The sequence below is a fragment of the Brachycentrus maculatus genome, unplaced genomic scaffold (assembly GCF_059751285.1).
Source record: "Brachycentrus maculatus isolate JH-2025_06_01 unplaced genomic scaffold, ASM5975128v1 h1tg000026l, whole genome shotgun sequence".
Taxonomy (NCBI): Eukaryota; Metazoa; Arthropoda; class Insecta; order Trichoptera; family Brachycentridae; genus Brachycentrus; species Brachycentrus maculatus.
The window spans coordinates 2,024,141-2,050,472 of NW_028280780.1; the positions used below are offsets into that span (position 1 = coordinate 2,024,141).

General features: G+C 32.3%; 1 protein-coding gene across 13 annotated transcripts in view; it reads left to right on the top strand.

Moving 5' to 3' along the window:
- lap (phosphatidylinositol-binding clathrin assembly protein lap) overlaps positions 1–24,932 on the top strand; it is a 113,272-nt gene extending 88,340 nt beyond the window's left edge. For 2 of the 13 annotated variants that reach the window (XM_088269903.1, XM_088269912.1), the window contains 7 exons: positions 1,212–1,370; positions 4,368–4,550; positions 10,525–10,714; positions 12,180–12,282; positions 13,159–13,221; positions 18,374–18,521; positions 20,937–24,932. In XM_088269903.1, the coding sequence (XP_088126029.1) occupies positions 1,212–1,370; positions 4,368–4,550; positions 10,525–10,714; positions 12,180–12,282; positions 13,159–13,221; positions 18,374–18,496 (821 nt within the window). In that variant the 3' untranslated portion in view covers positions 18,497–18,521; positions 20,937–24,932. The remainder of the gene's footprint in view (positions 1–1,211; positions 1,371–4,367; positions 4,551–10,524; positions 10,715–12,179; positions 12,283–13,158; positions 13,222–18,373; positions 18,522–20,936) is intronic. The other 11 variants (XM_088269944.1, XM_088269952.1, XM_088269967.1 and 8 more) reach the window with 9 other exon arrangements.
- The last annotated feature ends 1,400 nt before the right edge of the window (positions 24,933–26,332 follow it).

Genomic DNA, 26,332 nt, shown 5'->3' on the forward strand with positions numbered 1-26,332 from the left:
ATTTTCAACTTAATATTTACCCGCTACAGGGCAGAAAGTGTTGTTTTTGCATTTTGAAGAAAATATATTTTCTAATTATTTTTTCGAATATACTTAATATTTTTCAAATGGAGAAAAAACATTCAGGTTTTACCGAAAAAGATGTGTTGCACAGTAAAAAGTTCAATAAGTGGCTTGGTATTTATTTTCAATATATTTCATTATATTTTTTAACTTTAAAAACAATCTCCTGAAAAATCAGGTTTTTTGATTTATGACGTTGTTGAAAGGAGTGAGCGATATGTTAATATTATAGGTGTCTCAACTTAGGATCCTTAAACAACAGCAATTTTTTTATATATCAACATAGATGAAGAAGAATATGGAAGTCTGGATATTTATAGGGCTTACAACTGTCATAGACTCATGGAAGAGGACAAGTCAACTAATCACAAGTTATTTTTTTTCGACATCTCAACACAAATGATGAAAAATATGGAAGTCTGGACATTTTTTCCATATTCTTCTTCATCTATGTTGAGATTTCAAAAAAATAATATGACAAATAACCTCTACAATTGAAGATAATCCAGATTTGTGAACAAGTATTTGAACACACTCAAAATGTTGTAAATAAATTATCTGGTCAAATTTTAAGCTAAAATAATAAAATGCAAAATTTATTTTCTGGCGTCTCTCATGTATGTGATTATAAGCCTGGATTAGGACCTCACATACAAATATAAGAGTTTCTGCTCAGTAAAAAAGCTTAACTAATAGATGTTACTATAGTGAAAATTCTAGTGATTCTTGTACAATGTTTCAAAAGTGGATCATATACATATATAGAATTCCCAAGAATTTGAGTAGTGTGGTTGTCAATCATGGGTAGAATTGGTGAATGTTACACGAGTATAAAGTGATCACTTAAACCTGCCTATGACGGACGTCATCCCCGTAAATGCCTAGACTTCCATATTCTTCTTCATCTTTGTTGAGATGTCAAAAAAAATAGATATAGTTATATACATATAATCACAAGTAACCATAAACCCGCCCGATCTCTACCACGTTTTTTGGCTTCTCGCGCTGTACCAAAAGCAAGCAAATATAACGCTTATAAGATAAGCTGTCTACCAACAGTATGTAAATGACGCTTTTTAGCATTTCCCGCAAACAGTCATAATAATTAAATTAATTAAAAAAATAAATTGTTATCATGCTTGTTATAGCCCCCGCTCCAATGGCAGCAGCGCCAGTGTCCAGCCAACCGCCTTGGATGAGCAACAACACCAACGGCTTTGGGGCCAATCACACGCAGACAACGCAGAACAACACGTTTGTTTCCGACTCCAACTTTTCCAATGTATTTGGTAACACGGAACAATCAGGTATGCCCGTCCGAATGTTTTCAGTATGTAAAATATTCCCATTGGTCGGATGAATTCTCATTACAATTTTTTATATGGTAAATTCTCAGTAATAGTATTTTTTAAATGACTACTACATAAGGTGATCCATAGTTAATCCTTTGAGAAAAGAAAAAAAAAATTTTTGAACTAAAAGTATACCGGGAGAGCATAGATGTTTGTTACGTTAAAGCATCACTTCTCTTTATTAGATTCAAGTTTTGTACTGACAATTCTTGGTGAACTGCATTTTATAAAATAAAACTACAGCTGTACAGTTTTTTTTCACTTTTATTTTACTTGACTAACGACCGTGTTTCGTCATTACTGACATCATGAGTCTGATGAAAATTTCATAAAAAAAGCAAATAACTTCATTATAAGATTTAAGATTTTCACTGAAATTTATTAGTGGAACTGCATTTTGTATAAAAAAACAACTGGACAGTTTTTTTTCCACCTTTATCTTATTTGAACAGTGACCGGGTTTCGTTGTTGCCCACATCATCAAACTTGTTTTCTTATAATTTATTGTAGTGAGAATTCTGACCACATGTGTTCAACCTAATCTTTTTTAAGTCCCAATAGCCAGTACATTGGATGGTGTGATTTTAGTTATAATTCTGTGTTCTGTACAGTTGCTCTTGTAAATTTTAGCAGATACGTTAGATATCCTTTATGTGTAAAATTTGATGACCAGCAATAGGATTTCTTATTAGAAATCATTTACTGGCAAATATTTTTTTTTTTAAATTGCCTATTTTGACTTAATAATTCAATATTACATAAATATATATTTTTTAAAGATTTACTACCTAAAGTAATGAATGCACTATCTTGAACCAGTTATTTTGGTTTTATTTAATATTCTAAAATTTGGTCACTTAAAACAAGAATTTTCGAGAATCAGCCATATAAATATTTTTTTTTGGGCTCAAATTTTACAAATGTGAACATTTTACAATATGTTAATCTACTTTATATTTATATTGTTTTACTTCTGATTAAGTTAGGATCAAATATGTAATATATTTATTTATTAATATAGAAATCAAGGTATTGGAAATGAATATTGCCTTCTCCAAATGATTTGTAATCTGAATGTCATTTTTGAAAACTAGTCTGGGTACGGTGACAAAAATAGCCGTCGTCAGCCAAAATTTTCAAGACAAGATTAGTGAAATTTGACAGACAAGACAATGAAAACAATAAATGAAAAAATAAAATAAAATGTAACCAAAACAGTCATTAGAGGGGACGGGAGGAATTAAGATTGATTGAAATTAATACTCATGTAAATATTTTTTTTTTAATGTATTGCTTGTAAAAGGCGTTGTCTATCATATTTCGAAATAAATAACCAATTTTTTTGCCAATTATGAATAAAAGGCAGATCATAGAGCGTTTACTCTCATGACATAGTAAGAACCTCTTATGCCAGAATTTAGAAAAAATCACAATATTTTTTATGAAAACTAGAAAATTTTAGTATTTGACTTTTAGGTTGTGTTTCATCTGGAGATTGTTATGTTTATCCTATTACAGTACCCTATTGATATTGATTTGGTACTTATAAAATATTTTAGCGTTACGTATATATTATGATCAACAGAATGTCGGCATGCCGGTTTTGGTAAATCCTTAGTCTTAGCTCCGACCACCTGACGGAATATGTATTTTATTATTTCTAACGGTGTCTGTATATTTATGTATATCGTTATTATTTTGACAACTACAACAATACTTCTACAATAATGCGATGGTGTGTGTGTGTGTGTATTATGGCATGTTTTAATATGATATAATAATTATACGAGTCTAATACACCTGTTTGGTCAAGGTTTCACACGTTTTGCATGTTCGATAACCCATTAATAAACTACATTCCTCAAAATATTTTGAGGAATAACTAAATTCCTCAAAATATTCCTCAAATATTCTTCAAAAGCCATCATTTTCATAAGATAAGATTGTTCATACATCACAATAACTAAATTTCTCTCAAACAATACTCTCATTAGATTATTAGCTAAGTTTTTTTTCAATATACAGTGTAACCTCTATTTAACGTCGCTCAATCTTTTTTCTTCTGCCAATAAATAATATACATTTTCTCCTTTAATTTTTGTAAAATTACATAAAAAAATAGATATAAAAACGTCTCTTTTTTTGTCTGGTATGTTTTTTAAAAGCTGTATTGTACTTGCAATAACCCAATCTCGGTCCCAAATATATTCTTATTATTTTCTGGCTGATTAAAAAAATATATATTTAACACATTCATGGTTATGACTGCTATGACAGTCAAATCTCTATGACAGTATCTCATATGTATCTCACATGTATCTCATATAGAAAATAACAGCTAAATGACACAAATATATAAAAAAGACAGTTATAATTTATGTAAAACTCAACAAACCATGTTACATACTTTCATTGTATTTATCAACAACAAAAATGTCATGTGGTTTGAGTTGTTTGAATAATTTTTAAAAAAGAGTAATAAAAATATGTATATGTCTATGTGAATGACTTCCTATACCAGAAAACGTGTTAATATTGATACATTTAAAAAAATACCTTTTTGTCAATTTTTATTATTTTAAATGTCTTATTATTGGTCTCTTGAAATAAGTTTTGTTTTACTTATTTTTAAGGAATTTGTGTTTTCGTTATATGTATAACTTTTTTTTCAATTTCATATAACATATTGTTTTCGTGAGCCTATCCAGCTCATTATTGAAAATAGGTATCAAATTATGGTTGAGTGGGCTCAATCCCATAAAGCCCGCAACATTAACCATAGGAGCACTACTCGACACCCATGTTAAATAGAGGTTTCACCTTAATTGATAATATTAATTAATTAAATTGTATTAAGTAATTGTTTGATGTAAAATCTCAAAGCCGTGAAAACGAGAATTTAATGGCGAGTTGTTCGTCGGCTTGATGGATTTTCCCTGTTGTGTGCGCAAGCTGCCACCGGAGGTCTGGTAAACCCGTTCGAGGGCCCCCTGGTGGGGTCGCCCGCACGCTCCTCTCAGCCCAAGTCCGCGCTGGACGACCTAAACGACACAATCCGAATGGCGCTCGGGGGCTCGCCTGCCAAACAGCCGCCCGTCGGCCAGCAGTTCGGCTCCCCGGCCAAACCGCCCATGGGTTTGTGGACGCAACTTGACCGTGCTTGTGTATCGCGTAGATTGTCAGGCTCTCAGTAGGAAACGTCATCTTTGTATAATACATCACTCCATGAAATTAGCTGTAAATAAATGAAATTAGATGAAAATACCACATACATAACATATTTCAGATGGGTGTTTTTTTACACCTGCGGACCGCTGGCGACGGATTTGATAATTGTAAACATATAGTTTAGACCTTAACAAAGAGATTGGTACATAATATTCATATAAAAACATTCCAAAAAAACATTCAGTGGGCCAGATTTCATTTATTATTACTCCTATCTGCACCCACTGGTGTATAGGGCACTGCATTGTATAGACGCAGTGTTATTTTAGAGTTTCTATGATTTATTAAACCATTTCTTTATTGATTAACATTGGTTTAAAATCAAATTAGACAATACAATAATTATTTATCACATTCTTGTCGAATGGTTTTTTCATCAACCCCGACCCTAATAAGTATACTAATTACGATCATATAGTGATCATAAGTAGCCGCAAACCCAACTCCGATCTGTACAGTGTTTTTTGGCGTCTCACGCTATACCAAAAGTAAGCAAATAGAGTTCTTATAAGCATCTCTTTGATTCCCAGAGTTGTCAATATAAATCTTTTTCTAACCATTATCCGCACCAAACGGGGTAAAGGGCAATGCATTTTATAGACGTGACTTTTGTTCAATTTACAGAAATGTTTTTTTTTGTGTCTAAACAATAGAGCTCATTTTTATGAAACTATTCAGTAGGCCTATAAGTATAGTTTTTGGTGATATAAATATAGTTAGAATAGAGTATTTGTGTTTGCTTAGCCATGCTAAAACACTCTGTTGTATCCTGTATTATCCTTTTAGATAAATTAAATCGACAATTATTTCAATTTATTCGTCAGTCGCTTTGTTGAAATATCATTCCATTTTTAATTAAACTTTTATCAAGTACATATCACTATTTATTGTGACACGTTTTTCAATGCATTCAACACCATTATCAAACACAGTGTTTGATATTATTTTTTGACATCTCATCAAAGATGAAGAAGAATATGGAATTCTGGGCATTTACGGGGCTGACGACCGTCATCGGCTGGTTTAAGTGATCACTTTACACACGTGTAACATTCACCAATTCTACCCATTATTGACAACCACACTACTCAAATTCTTGGAAGTTCTATATATATGAACCAATTTAGAAACCTTGTTCTAGAATCACTAGAACTTCACTAGAGACATCTATTGGTGAGATGTAAAGAAGCTTTTCATACTAATATAAGAGTTTCTGCTTAGTGAAAAGCTTATTTACATCTAACCAATAGATGTCTCTAGTGAAGTTCTAGTGATTCAAGAACAAGGTTTCTAGATTGGTTCCTATATATAGAATCTGACCTCACAGTGTTTGATAATAATGTTGAATGCATCGAGACACATGTTAAAATATATTTAAATAAAGTTGTATTTAGCAAGTAAAAGTTTCATTTGAAATGGATACTTATTGTTGTATTAGTCCCTGCACGTTGATATACATATTAAATTCCCTGTTTTTGTAGATATTATCTGTTTCAGTGTTATCGTATTACGTATTCATTTTCTATTTATATCATACAAATCCGTATCGCTTCCTATATCACGATCTTCATGAAGAATGTTTTCCTTATTTTTTTTATCATCCTTTGATTAAAGGATATATTCAGATGTATTGCAATGACAGATGTAGTACAGATGTAGACAGATGTAGACAGATGCAATTGCAGATGTAGTACATTTCCAGAAACATATTTTTTTATATGTATAATCTTTATTTACCAATGATATCTTTTTAAATTATAATGTTTTAATTTAAAATGAAGAAGGCTTAAAAAAAATCTTAAACTTAATTTGACCAACATTTATTATTTATTGTATGTTTTAAATAACCGACAAATACTACCCAACTTACCGGCTTTTAATATCCATTTGGATAATAGTAACAAATACTAAGTTTTTATTATGATTCTCACTTTTGTAAAGAATTCGCAACATGTCATAAAGTAAGCTTACAATGTAGGTACTTAACTCAATAAAATATTATATTGGTTATGAAAAAGTATGTCATTCATTGGTTTCAAGTTATAGTCATAGACAGAATTTTAAATGCATCTGCTTTAATGAGAACATCTGCAGTTCTCGAAACTAGTCACATTTACATTAATATACTCAAAAAGTGGCTTTTTAAAAAGTTTTTTAAAAAGCTTTTTAAAAAGTTTCTTAACCACCCTACCTTCAGGCATATTTTTTATAAACAAGCAAAAAAATCACAACGTTTGTTGTCACAAAATATTGTCAGGTATGAAACCTGACAAAAAGTTGTCAGTGTATCCGGTACGCATTAAATATTTTTGAAACAGATATCTTTTCTCGCGTAGGTCATACGGGTTTGCGCGGAATGGTGAAGAAAAACCGCATACGTTCATGTGTGTAGGGTGGTTAGATTTTTATATTTCTTTTTATATAAATTGCTTTATTTCTCAAAGACCCTCCATAATAAATCTGAATTAGTCTGTTCACAGTTATTTTACCTATAGTTTTTTTTTAAATTATTTAAACTGCCAAATAAATGATGACTAGAGGTAAAATAACTGTAAACAGACTATACATATCATTTCAGAAAATCTATACTGACAAAAATATTGACATATAATTACAATATACAACTGCTTTAGCATACGAGAATATTTATCGCTCTGCATTTTACTGTTATTGTTGTAAAAGATTTTCATGTTACAATGTTTACCATAAAAAATTATCCGCTAAATGTTTAGTCTTCCCTTCGTTCATTTTGAAAAATGTCCGCTATTTCAGCTTAATTTTTTTTTTTTGCCCATGGTCTGAATTTTTCACGATGAAAATTAGTTGCACATTTATAAATCATCCAAAGGATTTCAGTTACTTTATATAAAGCATTTAAAAACAAACAAAAAAAACATTTATTCATTTGGCAGTCATTTCTTAGTAATATCTTTCATTTTTAATTTAAATTTTATTGCTATGTAACTACCACTATTTCTTAAAATGTATTGTGACGTAGAAATCCTAAAAAAAATATATACATGAAAAGACATTCGTAAAAATAAAAACAAAGATAAACATAATGACAATACGATCTTAAGAAATAATGGTATTTACCAAGTAAAATTTAAATTTTAAAAATTTTTAAACTCTAAATGCATCTGAAAAGTAATTTAAATTAATTACTAACAATATTCTTTCTAACAATTTTAAATAAAAAAAAATCAATGATAAATTGAAAAATATAAGATGGATTTTGATTTTTCTCGTTAATTATTCAGGCCTCTTTGCTGCAAATATTTTTGTTTATGGGCATTCACAAAGTTTAAAAAAAATATATTGGAGAATAAATAAAGAATGATTATTGTACCATGCTAAAATACTTGTAATTACTATCGGGTTCTTTAATTTACCTAATTCAGATTGCATTTGTTTTTAGAGGTGTGCAAAGAATTTTGTCCAGAAATTGTATCGAATCAGCATAAAAATCAAAACAGTATTTTTCAATTTACTCTCAGATATTAAGACAACGTAGATGAATGGATATATGTATTTAGAAACGCAATTTATATAACGTTCACTTAACCCTTAATAACTTAACATTCGTCTGGCAGACTACGCAATTAAAAACGTAAAACTTATCAAAAGTATTTATTAAAAATAGGAACTGGTTACATGGCATTTAAGTTTGGTTTATTGGGAATGAATGTATGAGACATTTAACAATAAATCACTATTCCGCACAGCTACTACATATCGCTCACTCCTTCCAACAACGTCATATATCAAAAATCTTAATTTTTCAGTAGATCATTTTTAAAGTTTAAAAATATAATGAAATGTATTAAAAATAAATATCAAGCCACTTATTGAACTTTTTACTGTGCAACAGATCTTTTTAGGTAAAACCTGAATGTTTTTTCTCCATTTGAAAAATATTAAGTATATTCAAAAAAATAATTAAAAAATATCTTTTCTTCAAAATGCAAAAACAACACTTTCTGCCCTGTAGAGGGTAAATATTAAGTTGAAAATATGCCGCTTTTGCTGGGATTTAGTACATTTTTTGGGCATTCCGAAAACGTGCACAACTGAAAATTGACGATTTTTGATAAATGACATTGTTGAAAGAAGTGAGCGATATGTCAATATTGTGCAATCCACAAATGGCATTGTATTTATAAATATAGTTTAGTTATCAAAATATTTTTATGCAAATTTGTAAATGATTCACACAACATTTTGGGTGTGTCCAAATTGGTATTCACTTATACAATTTGATGTCTTAACATAGACGAAGAAGAATATGAAGTGTCTGAGTATTGACAGGGCTTGCGCCCCCACCATTTATTAAGTCACTACTGCATCTCTTCTCAGTCACCACTAACCATTCCTAATGCAACCTAATTTTGGGAAACTAATTTATGCACCTTGTTCGGTTACTATTTTCTTCTATTTCCATGACTAACCATAAAATTTTGTTAACCGACATGTTGATATGTGACTTCAATCTACTAACTTACTAATTTCAATCATAGATGTCGTAGACAAATTTTTTCTCGAAAAATCTTCATATACAATATTCCGAAATTTTACTTGTTCGGTTGTCAGCCGTGGATATTATGTTAAACAGTTTATAAAGTCATCTCTCAAATCCTGCATTCACAGGTCCTAAGCCCTGTAAATGTCATTCTGTTTCTTACTACCCATATCCGCACCCAGTGCATAGGGCACTGCATTAAATTGATGGTTAATTATATGAAGGCAAGGCAACCAGTTTTATGCTTCAGGTATATATATATATATCCACATATTTGAGTGAATAAACGTATATTTTTACCCCACATGGGAATCGAACCCGGGACCTCTAGCATGGTGGTCAAACAGGGTAATCACTGCACTTCCATATTCCCATCTTAATGGATTTCTACATCTGTGTTGAGGTATCGAAAAAATCTTGATATGAAACCATCCTGTTTGAATTTTGGTAAAATCAATGTTTTTGAAATTTAATAAAGTATTGAAAAGGTAATCTCGTCAATTGTATGGTAATCATGATAATTTAAAAATATTTATAAATTTTTCGAAATTCATAGGGTTTTTTCTTAATGCATCTGATCTTGGTCATTGTTAAATACTGTCTTTGCTTCTGCATCTTAGCAGATACTGCAAACTAATCACATATTTCTTTCTTGCCTTGTTTCCACTCCATTCGAAAGAAAATAAATTCTGGAGTCCAGATCAGAACTTGCTACCAACTCACCACAATTTTTAATAATTATTTCATCAATAATTATAATATGTCGAGTATAAAAAGATGTCTGTGAACCTTAAAATAAATAATAATATTTAATATGACATAATAATATGTTTAAATTTAGTTTGAATCTCTCCCTCGATAAGAAACAGTCCGAAAAATTTAAATCACATTTCAAATCATTTATTCAATGCCATATTTTCCAAAATACTTTCTCGAGGTGCTTCTAATCTTCATCCGCACCCAATGGTGCATAGGGCACTGCATCATATAAACGCAGAGTCATCTTGATCGTTCACACATGAAGGAAAGATGATCAGCCCTCGGCTTCAGGTACCAGTCCAGGGTAATATTTAATAAATATTACAGTGAAAAATCACTTCAATTTATTCAACTCCACCCTGGGAATCGAACCCGGGACCTCCAGTACGGTAGCCAAGCGTGCTGACCATTACACCACGGAGGCGAACAAATTATCTAATGTTTTAAAAGTAGTTTCCGCTACAAGTTCTCGAGCTTGGTCACGGTGGAAATGGGGCCCTCTTTGCACACCGACTGATCTCTCTCGCAATCTGTCTGGGGTACGGCACGTTGTGAATGGTCCGCTAACGGGGCGCTGGTGTGGGCTTTGCTTGCTCGGTGCAGGTGTAATGGACGGTCTGGGGGACGTGCTGCGGCCGGGGGGCGCGCCCCCCTGCCCGCCCGCCCCCCTGACCGCGCCCCCTCCCGCAGGCGCCGCCGCGCCGCCCAAGGTGCTCACCGGCGACCTGGACTCCTCGCTGGCCAGCCTGGCCAACAACCTGAGCATCAACAAGGGCGCGCAGCAGCCTGTCAAGTGAGTACCCCCACCTACCTATTATTATCATCTATCTACTATAGAAAGAGAAGGGTTAAAATATGTGGTTAACCTTTCCCGTACTGATCATCCAAATATTACACGGGATCCGAAGTGGGGTACCAAAAGACCCCAGTCATATATCGTAGTCGTACAAGAGAAAGTGACCAACTAACAAAACGTAAAATGTTCAGGAGGGCCATTTAAGTCACATTTGCTTGGCAAGAAAATAAGCAGCAATGCAATAATTTTTAACAAGTCAATATATTATACTTCCAAGTTTAAAATCCTTTGGGATTTTTTACAGGGCAATTTTAAGCTAGTAAGATATCAAATAGTCAATGATCACGTTTTTGTAAAAAATGCACTTGGTCACTTTCTCCTGTATGACTACGATATATTTGTATTGAAATGATATATCGTAGCTTGTGACTCGCCGCCATGTGAGTCATAGATTCCACGTCCGCGACTGGCAGCGGCCATCCGATAAGCGAGAGGCCGTAAATCGGATCACACGAAATCGGAATAATCTAACTGTCTCGCTCTCTCCTTGTGGTAATACCACATTCATTAGAGTGAAACAAATAACATGATGCCTGCACACAAAAAATGAACGTGCTAATATTTAAGCACGAAAAACTCGCGATACTGACTGATTGTCGTTTTTATCAGAAACTATATTTTGAAACACTTTGAAATTAACTATTAAATTCTTAACGATTTGAAATTATTAAAATGAAAAAAGGAAAATTTTATTTAATATTGTTTTTTAAAGATGACAAAAAATATCTAGTAAGCAGCTCCTATAGTACTGAAGTTATCGAATTAAAATTATGTATGGGGGATTTTAATCCCCCTATTCGAGCCGACTAGGTTAACACATTGTTGTCAGCCAGTTTTTTCAACCCCGTTCCTTTTTAGGACACAAAATGCCGGACCCTCCTCTAGTGGAAAAGAAGGGTTGTCGACAGTCAACAGTCCGGCTTCCCCTGAGGAGTTTTACGTGGTTTTCTCCCCGCAAATGCTGAAAAGTTCCTGATTGGCCCACACTAGTTTATCCTTCCTGTCCCCTAGAAGAATCAAAAATCCACTCAATGATCTAAAAAACCTTGTACATAATAAGCAAGGTGTATAATAAATGCAACTCCTATCTGAAAAAAAAGCCCCGATTTACTAATTAGAGTCGTATACAAATCACAAGTAACCGCGGAACCAATTCCAATCCGTACAATGTTTTTTGGCATCTCATTAGCTCTACCAAAAGTAAAAAATAGAACTCTTATAAGAGTCTCTCGCTCTCTACTAACAGTATGTAAAAGACGCTTTTAAGCATTTCCCGCAAACAATGCGATAAGTAAAACAACATAAATCTTGTTTAGTATTACATGTAAAAATGCATATTGGGTGTCTTGGTTATTTACACATATATAGGATTGTACAATGTTACTTGGTTGAATGATTCCAGGGGTGTTCAGTGGAACTCTCCGAAGAATGCGGCGAAACCGGGAGCTGCCGGATGGACCCCTCAGCCCATGGCCGCTACAACGGGGGCTGGTTATCGCCCTATGGTAAGATTCTAAACAATTTACCACCAAACCTATCCAACCCTATCTTTTGTACCATAGTTTCATAATTCTAAAAGCACGTGGATTTCAAGTCAATTATGATATCGTCTTGATGAAAATAAAATAATAAAAAAATAAATGCTTTTGTTTTCCATGTTTTTCATAAAAAAGGAAAGAGTATTTTTCTTAGCAAAACTTTGTATGTTGTGTGTTGTAGTGTCTGCTTTATTTATTTTGTTAAAAATATATTTATTTACTCACTAACTAAACTAATTTGTAAAACATGTCCATCTTTCCGTAATAGTTAAAATATAAACAATTTGAATTTTTTTTTAAACTTTTTAAATAAAAATATTATCTATAGGTTTTCTTGTAAATAATATGTATGTGTAGACATCCACTGCATACATACAATATTCTGTTGCCCTTTCTTTAGTTTGCATGTTCTATTGTGTATTTTAAATCATTCTTTCTTACTATATACCTAGTAAAAAAGTTATAGGCAACATTTTTATTATTTTTTGGTTTGCACATTTTTATGCTGATGTAGAAAAATGGTCTTGCACCCTCCTTAAAATATGTATATTTCAACAAAAAAAGAGGTTCACTCATGTCGTATATACATTCTTTTAGTGATGAAAACTTAATTTGCTTAATAGGTAATCATTAAGTTAAATTTTTAAAGGATTATTTTGTTTCAAAGCATTCTGTGCAGCTTGCTGTGTACATATTGGAATTGTGCGTAACCGAAAGAGTGGTGAAATACGGCACTGTTAATATAATAGTTTCCCGCAGGCGATGGTTAAACACTTGATAGAAAACTGCAATCATAACCGATTCACTGAGAGCATGCGCATTTTCTTTTTTTATGTTTTACAGGGTCAAGGCATGCAGTTACCACCCATGTCCTATACATTCCAAAACCAACACCATTTTAACATGGTAAGTTAGAGCAAAATAAAGAGACCGAATCAAAAAGTGTTTGCGAAACTTTCACTATAACTCGATCATTGGCTGTCAGTCTTGGTACCTTTTATTCTGTCGACTTACTGTGAAGCTTCCGAGTACTGTGTAAACCTGGATGTGCATTGTGTATTGCCTGTACCGATGCTGTCGTGCAGTGTGCAGAGTATAGTCATATTTTTAGGTTAAACCGTGGAGTCATATTTTCTCCTATCAATGTTTCGGCTAACCCTTCGTCAGGGGGCTACGGTACTAAAAATGTATGCGCGCTTAACCTTACTGGTCCGATGTCGAATCCCATTTGACATTTTTCATCTTAGGTCCCAAGTCGGATGTTATTCGACATTTTTTTCATCATTTTTGTCACTCATATCTCTTACAACGGTATGTGGAGCAGAGGACAAACGATTTGTTTCCAATTGGAATGTAACTGTCTACCTAGATTTTTTTTAATTTTGAGGGACCGGAAAAGGTTAATAGAGATATTACTAATGGGTAACTGATACTTTTTTGGTTATCTAATTGAGATTGTATTTGGTTTTTTTTCTCAGTTTAAATTCATTTCCAGCTTAAATTTTTGACATCACGCTGTCAAACGTATTAAGAGTTGAAAATGTGCAATACAAGCGTGATATGTCAATGTAAGTCTAATGAAAAAAAGGTGCAATGAATCACCCGTTATTATGAGCTAAAAATGTGATGTACGCATCCAAACTCATGCACTGATTGGGGTGGTTAGCTTTATATTACAAAATCCAAAAACCAAGTAACGACTTCCTTGAAATAAGTTGTCATTTAATTTTATTTCTCTTATTAAGCCCTGAACAATACCCTATTGAAGGTAATCGAATTGTTAGTAGGAGAAAATATAAATATTTATCTTTTAACCCTAAAGAAAGTATGTCTATAATTAATGGTGACTGTAAAAAATGTACGTACATATTTAAAGTGCAATATGTATATCTCTTTATCTGTCTCTTCCAACGGTTCTCTTTACTCTATCGTCTTTACTCTAACTGAAAATTCTATCTTCCCCCTTCTCCTAACTCAAAATTAATTTTTCTATCTTTTATTTTTGCTATTTTTCTTTATTTAGACCCTATTAGTTATGTATATACTAGAAATCATTGTTTTAATATTTTTTTAAATATTGTATTTATTTATTGGAATGTATTTTATAAGTTATCGAATGCCTATCCGCTTTTTGTATTAGATTGCACGTTTTAATCTTCAGAACGTTTTTTTTCTTGCCTATATTACATTTTCAATCAGATTTCAGGTATGTAGATGAAATTATATTTTAATTAGTGTCTTTAAATTTAAAATCGATTCTGTTGACAAATATCAAACTTCTAAGATATGTTATAAAATGATGTGTTCCAATTTTTTCAGTACAGTATGATTTACCGGGTTGAATAGTGAAAAAAATGTCTCTTTCAATGAATTTCTCGGTTATTTTAAAAATATTAAAAATGCACTATTTCATAATGTGAATCGTTTGTGAATACCGAATCTTAATGACCCGTTCATTTATATTGATCAATCGACCGGATCCCAATTTTCAGTGCATCTCAATCACCAATGCGATGCACTATAACGATTCACCAAAATGAAAAAAATTATTGGTTTTACGAAATGAAAAAATTTCTCTTTTTCGTAAAATTTATCAGTAATTCCATGAATCAGTGAACTGTCGATGATTCCCCTTCATCCAATGTAATATGGATCTTTCAAAAGATCTGGTTTTAATAAACAGATTATTTAAGTCATACAGATCTTTTTATGTAGATCTCTTTGTGACTAGATCTAACCCACCTCTACTACAATACGTATAACATATTTATATATACAATAAAAGCTTCATTGCAAACATGCTACGTTTTGGGAAAGTGGCCAGTCGTCTGATTTCTTTGTCCTTATTGTGTGACACTTTTAACCGAATTGTGCTATTTATCAATCCCGGTGGTCCCGTGGTTAGTGTCACGGACTCCTAAGTCAGAGTCTCTCGGTTTGAACCTACTCTAACATAATTTGATACCTATTTCTAATAATGAGCCGCTTAGGCTCACAGAAATAGTATGAAATTGAAATATTTGTGTAAATAATAAAAACACAAATAAAAAAAAAATGTGTAGCATTGATTGATATGTGCATTTAACAAAAAAATCTTTTCAATTTTTCAAAATGGTTAAACCAATTCCCGTGCCCGAGATACCTGAGAGTCTACTGTATTAGAAAAACTTTATGAATCCACATTGTTTTTGATAGATACTGATTTATTAGAGATTCTGCATGTGTTAGGAATAATCTAAAATCCACACAATAAACAATTTTAAAATGTTTAAGATTTTTACATTCTATAATCATTTCTTTCCATTGCACAAATACTGTTTTTGGTGTTATACTTGGCCTGTTCAATCAATACGAAAATCGACATCATAAAATAAAATGTATTTTATTGAAAAGTTATATGTCCTGGTCGCCTTGAAAGTAGTCACCCGTCGTACACATTTATCCCAACGGTATTTCCACTTTTGGAAACAGTCCTGGAATGCTTCTTTTGTGATATCAGCTCTTTGTCGTATTTGCTTTAATCTCGGGAATTGTTTCAAATCTTCTTTGTTTCAAAGATCTTTTGATTTTGGGGAACAAGAATAAGTCAGTAGGAGCGAGATGAAGTGAGTCACCCACCCGGGTGGGAAAGAACAGTGATCAAGTGTTCTGCTAAAATCTCATGAGTTCTGAAACCTGAATGGGCTGGAGTGTTGTAGTGAGCATTGTTATGTTATGGAGCAATAATTCTTGAACTATGACCCTGTGTACCGCTAGGGGCAGGGCAGAAGTGTATGCGGGGAATGTTTATGTTATTAGACCCAACCCTTATGAGATTGACACAAAGGAGACTGCGCACACTTGTCTTTGTACTGTCATAGCGACCTGTTGCAACCCTTATGAGATTGACACAAAGGAGACTGCACACACTTGTCTTTGTACTGTCATAGCGACCTGTTGAATAAACCGATTGCATCCTAATTACGAGCTTTTATTACTGATACCCGACCCCGTAATAGTTGTTTCATCAGCTTCAGCCCCTTGGGATAAGCGTGTATGTTGGAGAGGTGAATACTTTGAAGGGGACACTAAAATTACATTATGTAACTTCTAAATAAGGTATATTTTATTTTATGACCTGTCCATGTATTAATTAAACAGCCCTCGTAAATGTATTAATTTCAAACAATGATTTTTATTTAATAATTTGTATGTGAAAAATAAATGCAATTTTCGCTCACTGCAATTTATATACCAATAGCCTGATGCACTACTGTTTTAATGTTATCTCACACAAACTATATTTCTCCTTTCTAAAATTTCAAACATTTCAGGGAAACAGTATAGATGTATACCTAATCTTTGGATGATTGCATAAATTTGTGCCAAATTTTAAATTATAATTCAACAAATAATATTCAGATGATAATAATAATTTTGGATTATTTATAAAGTTCCATTTTCGTAAAATAGTGATTAAATCGGGAAAAAAACAGATTTATTTATGTTTCTACAATTGCTTTTAAATGTTTCAAAAGCTTTTTTTTTCTTTTTGGTGTAGGCCTTTTGGTCTGTTTTTAAGAGGGATTAGTCTCCTTCCATGTCGATTCCCAGCTATCAATGTATTTCTTTGGTGGTCTGCCCGGGAGTGGTCTACCTTGAGGTTGACCGTGCAGCGCAGTGAAGAGGAGTCTAGATGGTTCCATTCTCCTCACATTGTACCATTGTCTTTTAGATTTCATTTTTGTAACATTTTTTAGTAGGTAGTTGTTAAGACCTTGTACTGTCATTGTATCGATAACAAAAAACATTTAAACTATCTTGCAGTGCCTGGAACAGATTAACGTCTGAAGGAGCAATGTTTGGAGAATACGCAGGGTATCGGGGAATTTTACATTGCAACTCCTTAAATTTTCGCAGGGTCAATTATGTAACATGTGATCTTACACTGACGTAATGTAAAATAACATTCTTTCAATTGGCTTAATACCGATGTACGTATACATGCTACGAAGGCGCGTTTTCTATCTCCGTTTACATATCAATACAAATATGGACTTAATTGAAGTGAGTCTGATTTTCAAAGAAATCAACATCTTGAAAACAGAAACAATAACAATGCTTCAATACAACCATTGCTAATATATATTATATGAAAATCGGGCACAAACTTATGCGATTATCCAATACTATCCAAAGTCTGTAGAATGTAATATAAATAATTGCAATTATTAAAATGCACCGTACTCAATAATATTGCCCGGGGTCCAGAGTGAAAGACAGATTTTCGTAATACGCGTACAAGTTAAAAAAAAATTGTTTGAGAATGAATTATCTTCTACATTAGAAAAATTCAATTTTCACATGATGGTGAATGTTACACGTTTATAAAGTGATGACTTAAACCAGTCTATGACATGTGGTAAACCCTGTAAATGCCCAATGTAAACTTTACAACATTTTAAGTGTGTCCAAATATTTGCTCACAAATCTGGGTTTTCTCCACTGAGGACGTATTTGACATTTTTAACATCTCAACATAGATGAAGAAAGATATGGAAGTCTGCGTATCTACAGGGCTTAAGACCTGTAATAGGTTGGTTTAAACCAGGCTATGACAGGTCATTAGCCCTGTAAATACCCAGACTTCCATATTCTTTTTCATCTAAGTTGAAATATCAAAAAATCTTTTTTTAGTAAAATAATAAACATTCAAAACAATAGTCTCTTGGTTAGTGTCATGGACTCTTGAATCAAAGTTTCTAGGTTCGAATCCACTCTACCACAATTTGATACCACTATTTTCAATAATGAGACGCTTAGGTTCACAGAAATAGTGTGAAATTGAAATATTTTTGTAAATGGTAAAAACAAATAATTCTCTTTAAAAATAAAATATTGCTCATTTATGTCATTCAAATTTTTTTTTGGGGTTCACTACCTTTCAAGTAAAGAATCACCAAACTTCGTAATACGAATCACCTTGTACGTTTTAATTAAAGCCAAAATGACTGCAATTCTGGACCCCGTAATTTTGGTCAAGTTGCACTATACTAATCTGGTGCTTGGGTATACACAGCAACCTCCTAGTGGCGGTGTAGGTGTGTTGGGGTCTGCGGTTCCCCCGGCTAGGCCTCCGCCCCCCTCGGCCGCCGCGCCCCCCGCCTCGGGGGTAGAGCTGGACCCCTTCGGGGCGCTGTAGGGTTACTAACCGCCGGTCTCACAATGTACGTATCATGGCTCCTGTACTTTTGGTCGTGCAAACTCTACAAGAGGAAATAACAGGAATTCTCCAAGTACTGATTTACCATGTTTTGCAATTTATTTAGGAATTATGTCATCTTAAAGGTGCCTCAATGAAACAAATTTAATTTTAATTTATATATAAAATATTAAAATCAAACATTGATAATTAAAATACAACTTTGTTTAAAAAATCACTATTAATATTTTATTATAACTTAATTAGTCTACCGGCTAGCTTCGAAACCGGTTGACATTGTAATTAAGTTAAAATAAAATATTTAAAGTGATTTTTAAAACAAAGTTATATTTGAATTTTAAAATGGAAAATCACAAAGTGATTGCTTCAAATATAAATTATATCAAACATCGATATTTAAAGTCTACTAAATTGTTTTATTATTAAAAACACATAAAAATAAAATTTGTGACAATTTTTTCGCCTTGTTATGGCATTTTGAAACTGCTGTAGATAGTTTTTTACTTTATTCCACAACTTAGTATACTCTAAAAATCAGTGTTTGATTTTTATATTTAATATTTAAATTAAAATAGAGTTCTACAAATTAAATGCCAAATCCATAAAAATCTTTATTTTTTTTTAATAAATATACTTCACGAATTCCTCAACTGATGGCGCCGCTATCAGCCATACTTCCAAATCTATTGATCAACTACCCACATGTGAAAGGAATCCGAGACCATTGCATATACATGAGTTTCAAAAAATTTATGCAATACAGATGTTCAAAAATGGTATGATACTCAAGTGTACAAAATGATCACTTAATCCATCCAAATGCCAGGCCGTAAGCCCTGGGACGATCAGAATACCATATTCTTCACAGCTCTAGTTTTAATATGTATTTAAAAGCACCTTAATTTTGTAAATATAAATTGGTGGTATTCTTTACTACTTTTTCTACATAATTTTTCGTAGCTCCCTCTTTTAGTGATTAACAATGTATTTGGATATGGTTATAATTATTTTAATACTTATTTTTAATGCTTGCCTAAAGAAATGAACTTTTTTTTTTTAAATTAAGTTTGTGTAAATTGGTTCAATCGCTGACCTAACATTTTTTTCTCTAATTAATATTAATGGTAAAATTATTCAGTTTTATCTCCATAATTAAATCTTTAAAACAATGTATTATACCCGTAATGTAACAGACTAAATTAATTATAAGCACTTAGAACAAAACATTTGGGTATGCTGATAAAATCTTCAAGTAGTTGTAACTCATAGTTTTTCCCATTTAAACTCTGATAACTTTCTAAAAATACCCTGTATACCTATTTTATAATGGAAATGTCTTTTTTCCTTCTATGGCTGGGATTTTTATATCCATATTTATTTAAATATTTTATTTGGTCACAACATATTGCTTGTTAGCAATTAACCTGACAATTCTTTGATAAGAAAGATCCGTTAGTACATATATCAAAACTGTTGTTTAGATAACTGGTACATCAAACTATTCTTTGTCACATCTCTTATACCAAGAAAATCAACTATTCTTAAATATATTTTTAAAAGGATTAACTTGGAAAACCTCTATTTTAAGAGGTTTATCTGCAGGTTTCTGTCCGTCTCTGTAGTGTAATGGTCAGCATGTTCGCCTACTGTTCTGGAGGTCCCGGGTTCGATTCCCAGGGGGGTTTAATAAAGTAAATATAAGTGATTTTTTCACTCTAATATTTATTCAATATTACACTGGACTGGTACCTGAAGTGGAGGGCTGATCACCTTTCCTTCATGTGTAATCGATCAAGATAACACTGCGTTTATATGAAGCAGTGCCCTATGCACCATTGGGGTGCGGTAAGGGATTTATTATATTATGTCTGCAGGTAGGATAGTAAGGATAGGGAAGGTAGATATGAGAAATACATCACAAACACCCGGTCTAAAATAAGTGAAAATAAATGTTTTTTCAATTAATTTTGTAATTAGCGGGAATCGAACCCGCAATGCCAGTTTTGCAGTCTAGCGTTTACCCGAGTACGCCATGGCGCCTGCCAATTAATAACTGCTTTATGAATTGGCATTTTAGACACTCCATTTAAAAACACTGAAAAGAAAATGTAAGGGAATAAATCTATACATGGATGAAACACTTTGTTTTCTATAATTAGTGCGTGAGAAGTGAATATCTCGCTTTATTGGGGTTATTTAAAATGGCTGATTTATAGGACCAAAGGGCCTTGTTCCTATTAAACAGAATCGACTATATTTCATAAATTATTATAATTATTGGAATATTGGTATCATCAATAATCCCAATATGATAATATTTCAAATCAAACTTTGATTGCAATGAGGAATATGATTGAATAGCTATTTGAATTTTTTTTAATTAATTTCTGTAAACTAATGTCTATTTGTATTCTTTCAGGATATCAAGTGGAACTAGTAGTTAAGTTTATTTGTACATACATATTGTTATTCAACAGTCTGCCTGCATCTCATGAGGGTGACTTACGCATGGAAGGTCATAGATAAAATATGATTTGTATCCGTATACGTGGCTTTGAACCATTCCTCCTACATTCGGGGCCTACACATAGACGACAATTGGTAGTCTTTGGAACGGTAAGGCGATGTGCTTACACAGTAAATTGATTTCATTCGTGATGATATCTCTCACTCCTTTCAACAACGTCATAAATCAAAAATTGTCAATTTTCAGTTGTGCATGTTTTCGGAATGCCCAGAAAATGTACTATATCCCAGCAAAAGCGGCATATTTTTAACTTAATATTTACCCGCTGGTACAGGGCAGAAAATGTTGTTTTTGCATTTTAATGAAAAGGTATTGTTTAATTATTTTTTTGAATATACGAAATATTTATCAAATGGAGAAAAAACATATGGTTTTACCTAAAAAGATCTGTTGCACAGTAAAAAGTTCATTGAGTGGCTTGAAACTTATTTTTAATACATTTTATTAACTGTAAAAACGATCTCCTGAAAAATAAAGTTTTTTGATACATGACATTGTTGAAAGGAGTGAGCGATATCTCCAGATGTATGTATATTTTTTTGCTTTAGTTTGTTGACATTTATCAAATGCCAGAAATATTGATACCTTTGTAAGATTTTTTTTTATAAATATCTGTTTCTCATAAGTTTATTATGTATTATTATTTTTAAATCAAACTTGATTAAAAATGTTTGATGATTATATACTATGATGTTTTAAGGTTAGAATTACTATTTTTTTAATGAATATTACTGTTTTTTTTGTTTTGTTGTTGACGCATACAGATTATTTTTATTTTTAAAATCGTGTATTTAGATTCCGGATTGTAAAAAAATGAAGACGTAAAGACAACACCAATGTAAACCCAATGCACTTAAACCATTTTATATGTATACATTGTCAATTTACTCGTAAGTACTCTACAGTTATTTCTATAGCTAATTAAATACATTAGCTGAAATTTAACTATGTTATAAAGAAGCCATTTGTTTTTCAGACAAAATTTAACATTTTGGGAAACTGTAAAATTTATTTTCTTTAAATCTATGTCTACAGGTTTCTATTAAAAAGATGAAATAGTATTTTGAATACTCAAATATTAAACCGATTAAAGATGTATTTCTTGTTGATGAAATTCAATACAGAACAGCCACACATTGAACTGATATTGGCGAAGAATACACTGTTTGAATTTCAAATGATTGATAGCTGTAAATGGCGAATTGTCCAATTAATTTTACTTAATAACTGTTTATACATATGAAATGGTATATCTACAGGGTGAGCCATTTTTAAGTGTACAATAAAAAGATAGTGCTATTTTCGAATTTCATGACATTACTCAGTCTTTTTTTATTGTTATGGAGTGATATATGCCAAAAAAGCGATAAATATTGAAACTGTTTTATGACCATGTTACGTCAAATGTTTTGTGGATATGTCATCCCGAAATTCGGCCGTTTGGCCTTCCAGATTCCCCAATTCGACACCACCATATTTTTGTGGCCCTATATGGAAAGCAATATGTATATCAATCATCCATGATCCGATCTGACTGCCAAAATACCAATATTTTGTCAGGAACATTGCACCATATTATAAAGTGCCTAAAAACAAGCCATAGTCATTGAAGGCCCATAAGCCTTATGTGTAAAGTTCAACAACATATTAAAAGGAACAGAACCTCATGTCATTTTTATTTGGATTTTTCTTTTCACCTTTTGAACAATTTACACTGTACATCTACAATACTATCTAACAGTATCTTTAAATTGTTCCTGTAAAATAACACATCTAGAGCAGAGTGGTAAATAAAAGTTCTAGAGTGGTGATTAAGAACTGGACAACTCTGGACTCTATATCTCAGAACACTTAATGGCTCACCCTGATGGGTGGTGTTCACATAGTTATGACGGGCATACCTTCTATTATAATTATCCTTTACCTGAGAGATTTTAGGAGTATTTTTTTACATGTATAATGTAATTTTGCCACTGAATCGCTTGTTACAATTAGCTATGTATATGTAATTTAGTTTTGTCGAGGATCACAAAACATTATATTTGATCTCGCATATCCGCAAACCGAAGTGAAAGTAATGTTCTAGGATAATCTGCATCTATGATTCTTCCGTAATATATTCTGCGTACGTACTAATATCATAAAAATTCCATTAGCTAATTTAAATGTTAACATAAATGTCTTAAACATTATTTCTTATGAAGTTGTTTGCTTCGGATGGACGTTTTGTCACTCGATTGACAATCCATCTTGTTGAATATTCACGATGCAATATTAAATTGTATGAACATGTTATAGCCAAAATTAGGCATGGTGTTTAAATTATATTGTATTCTATGTATCTCATAAAAGATACAGATAAATGGCATAAAAAATAGATCTTTAATTGACAGTTTGATCATATAAATGTAACGATATTTGATATTTGAGATAATATAGCGATTGCCGTTGAAATATATTACGCTCTGGTATGTATGCCGATTTCATATGTTAATATTATAACCTTAACAAGGTGTGTATGAAATAATAGTTAGTATAAAGGGAGTTCGTTTAAATACAGAAAATGTACAAAAATGTTTGATAAATACTTGTATCTTTTTTTGTGTTGATTTGCCATCCTAATTGTGTTAATTAATTTTGAAATTGGTATTCTTTTCAAATGTTTCAATGAATTTGAAATAATTCGTTAAAAAATTGAGTTAATTACATATTACTTGTTTCTCCAATTACTGAACCAATAATCTATATTGTTTAATATAATATTGTACAACCTACAGTTGGATTGAAATTCCATTTGGAAATGCCTACATACAAATGTACTGACGGTCCTCAACTAAGTTGAAAGTAAAAAATAAAAACTATAAATATTGTTTTAAATATATTGCTTTTGCAATACATTAAAAACGTTTGTTTAGTTTTGTTTAGTGCATGGTATATATCTCATGTTGACATGTTGCGACTTAAAAAAAAACCATATGAAGTGGTACCACATTCTTCCATGATGGTTGATGTTTTGAAACTAAAAATGTGACTAATACTGTTACTTTCTCGGATACGTGATTGCGAAGGTGATTGTCACTTTTATTGATTTATATTTATTAACCTTAAATTGTTATACCTCAAGTTAAACATAAATAAATACCTCAAGTTTTTGATATCAAATTGTCAAATGTACTAGAAGCTAGAAGTATGCAATACGCAAACAAATTTGTACATTGATCGGCTTGATTAGCTTCAAATGATCATGCTTTCTGATAAACATATTAGTTTTCCGATATATGTTGATAGAATAGCAACATAATAATCTTGTAAGAAATATGAAGTTGAGGACTGTTAGAACACGCGAGTACGCATGTTATTCGTTAGTTTTCTGTCAGGCGTTACCCATGCTATCCATTGGTAAGTTTTTTTTGTTAAGGTATGTTAGTTTATTCGACTGCAAATATTGATTATTTTCTAATTGTATGATATGTTTAATATTAAGGTAGTAAATTATATATATTAGCACAGTTCCTTAGATTAGTATCGATGTCTAATGTAGGAGTGCTTGAATCACTGCATACAACTACATATATGTATAACATAAGAATATTATCAGAAAGTTTAAAGCGTTATCTATGGAAAAAGAAAATTTATTTAACTAATATTTGCTGTTACGAGAAATAAAGTTAATGTTACGTTAAGACAATACGAAGTAAGTTTGTAGTAATAGTGAAAATCTATTTATGTATGAGTATGTACCGGTATGCTTGAATAATGCAAATTTTGGGGAACAAATTGTAATCGCCAAGCCAATATCACTGTTTCCCCTTCCGTAGACAGATGTTCTAGAAGACCCAATGTGTAACGTTTACTTATGATCAACATCAATAAATGTAGTAAAATGTCTACTTGATCTTTTATTTCAAATACCTCCATTATCCTGAGCTGTTATTATAATTATTGGTGCTAGGTGCTAGGTGCACTAAAAGTACCACCTAAGAGTAAAATCTGTCATCTGTAACGGCAGCATAAAATCTGAATCAATACAGATAAATCTGTTTATATGGCAACACTGTACAGGCGCATGTTGAGGACTCATCGGTCGGAGCATGTAGGGTACAAAGAGGTTTTAAGCAGGGCTGGGAATCTAAAGTAACACAACAGGAAACCAAATGGATAGGCCCTAATATTAGACACCCAGGCCTGATTCTTACGATTGCGGAAGGCATGTGCAAAGGCACAAACTGCAGAGGACGACCCCGCTTAACCTACAAGAACCAAATTATCTCCGGCATGTGTTGTAGCAGGTACGACGAGTTGAAGAGATGAGAGGAGGATACAGACAGGTGAAGACTGACCATGAAAGAAACAAATCAATCATCACAAAGATTTTAACTTGCAAAAAAGACCCCTGTTGCTGAAAAATAGAACCTAATTAACTAACCACCACACCGCTTCTCCGCAGGGGTAGGCAGAGAAAATAGAAAGCCACACCAATCTATTTTTGCAAACAGTCTTGCCTCTCCCACATTCATGCATCTCTTCGTACATACCCGCCGATTATTTCGACTCCTGACCTGACCACACCAAGTATTTGAAATACTTCGACGGCCCCTACGTAAAGTACTCTGTACTCTATCTGCAAATCTGTTACTTTACAGGAGAGAGCTTAGAAGATTTTTTCAACGTATTTTTTTTATTAATTAACAGTTTTATCTGAAATTCTAAACTAGTATTAAACATTCAAAATCACGATAAAATAAACTGTTAAATCGTTTAAAAACTTTATGCTTTGACAAAATTAAGTAGTTAGCGTTTTAGGAGTTCATTTCATTTCGAAAATTCGATGTAGATATAGTCTTATATGCCTGAAAACTACGCGTAATTTATTTTATATTCATATTTTGTTTATTTATATTTGTAGATAATGGTATGTTGATAACGTACACCAAATATCTCAAAATTGACAAAAATGTAATTAGAGCACTTAACGTAAGGCACGTCGACTTGATCATCCCATGTTTTCCTCGATCTTCTTCTGCTCCTGTTTTCAACTATATTTGCCTCACAAATTTGTTTTACCACCTTTGGAATGCCAAGAATGACTAATAAAGTATTTATGGCAAATGTGAATGGGAGAACAGAACGAAGACAGCCAAGCAAGACCTGACTCAAACAAATTAATCAGAATCTAAGTTTGGCAGTCAAAATTGTACTTAACCGGTGGACATGTCGCTCACTCCTTTCAACAACGTCATATATCAAAAATCGACAATTTTCAGTTGTTCATGATTTCCGAATGCCCA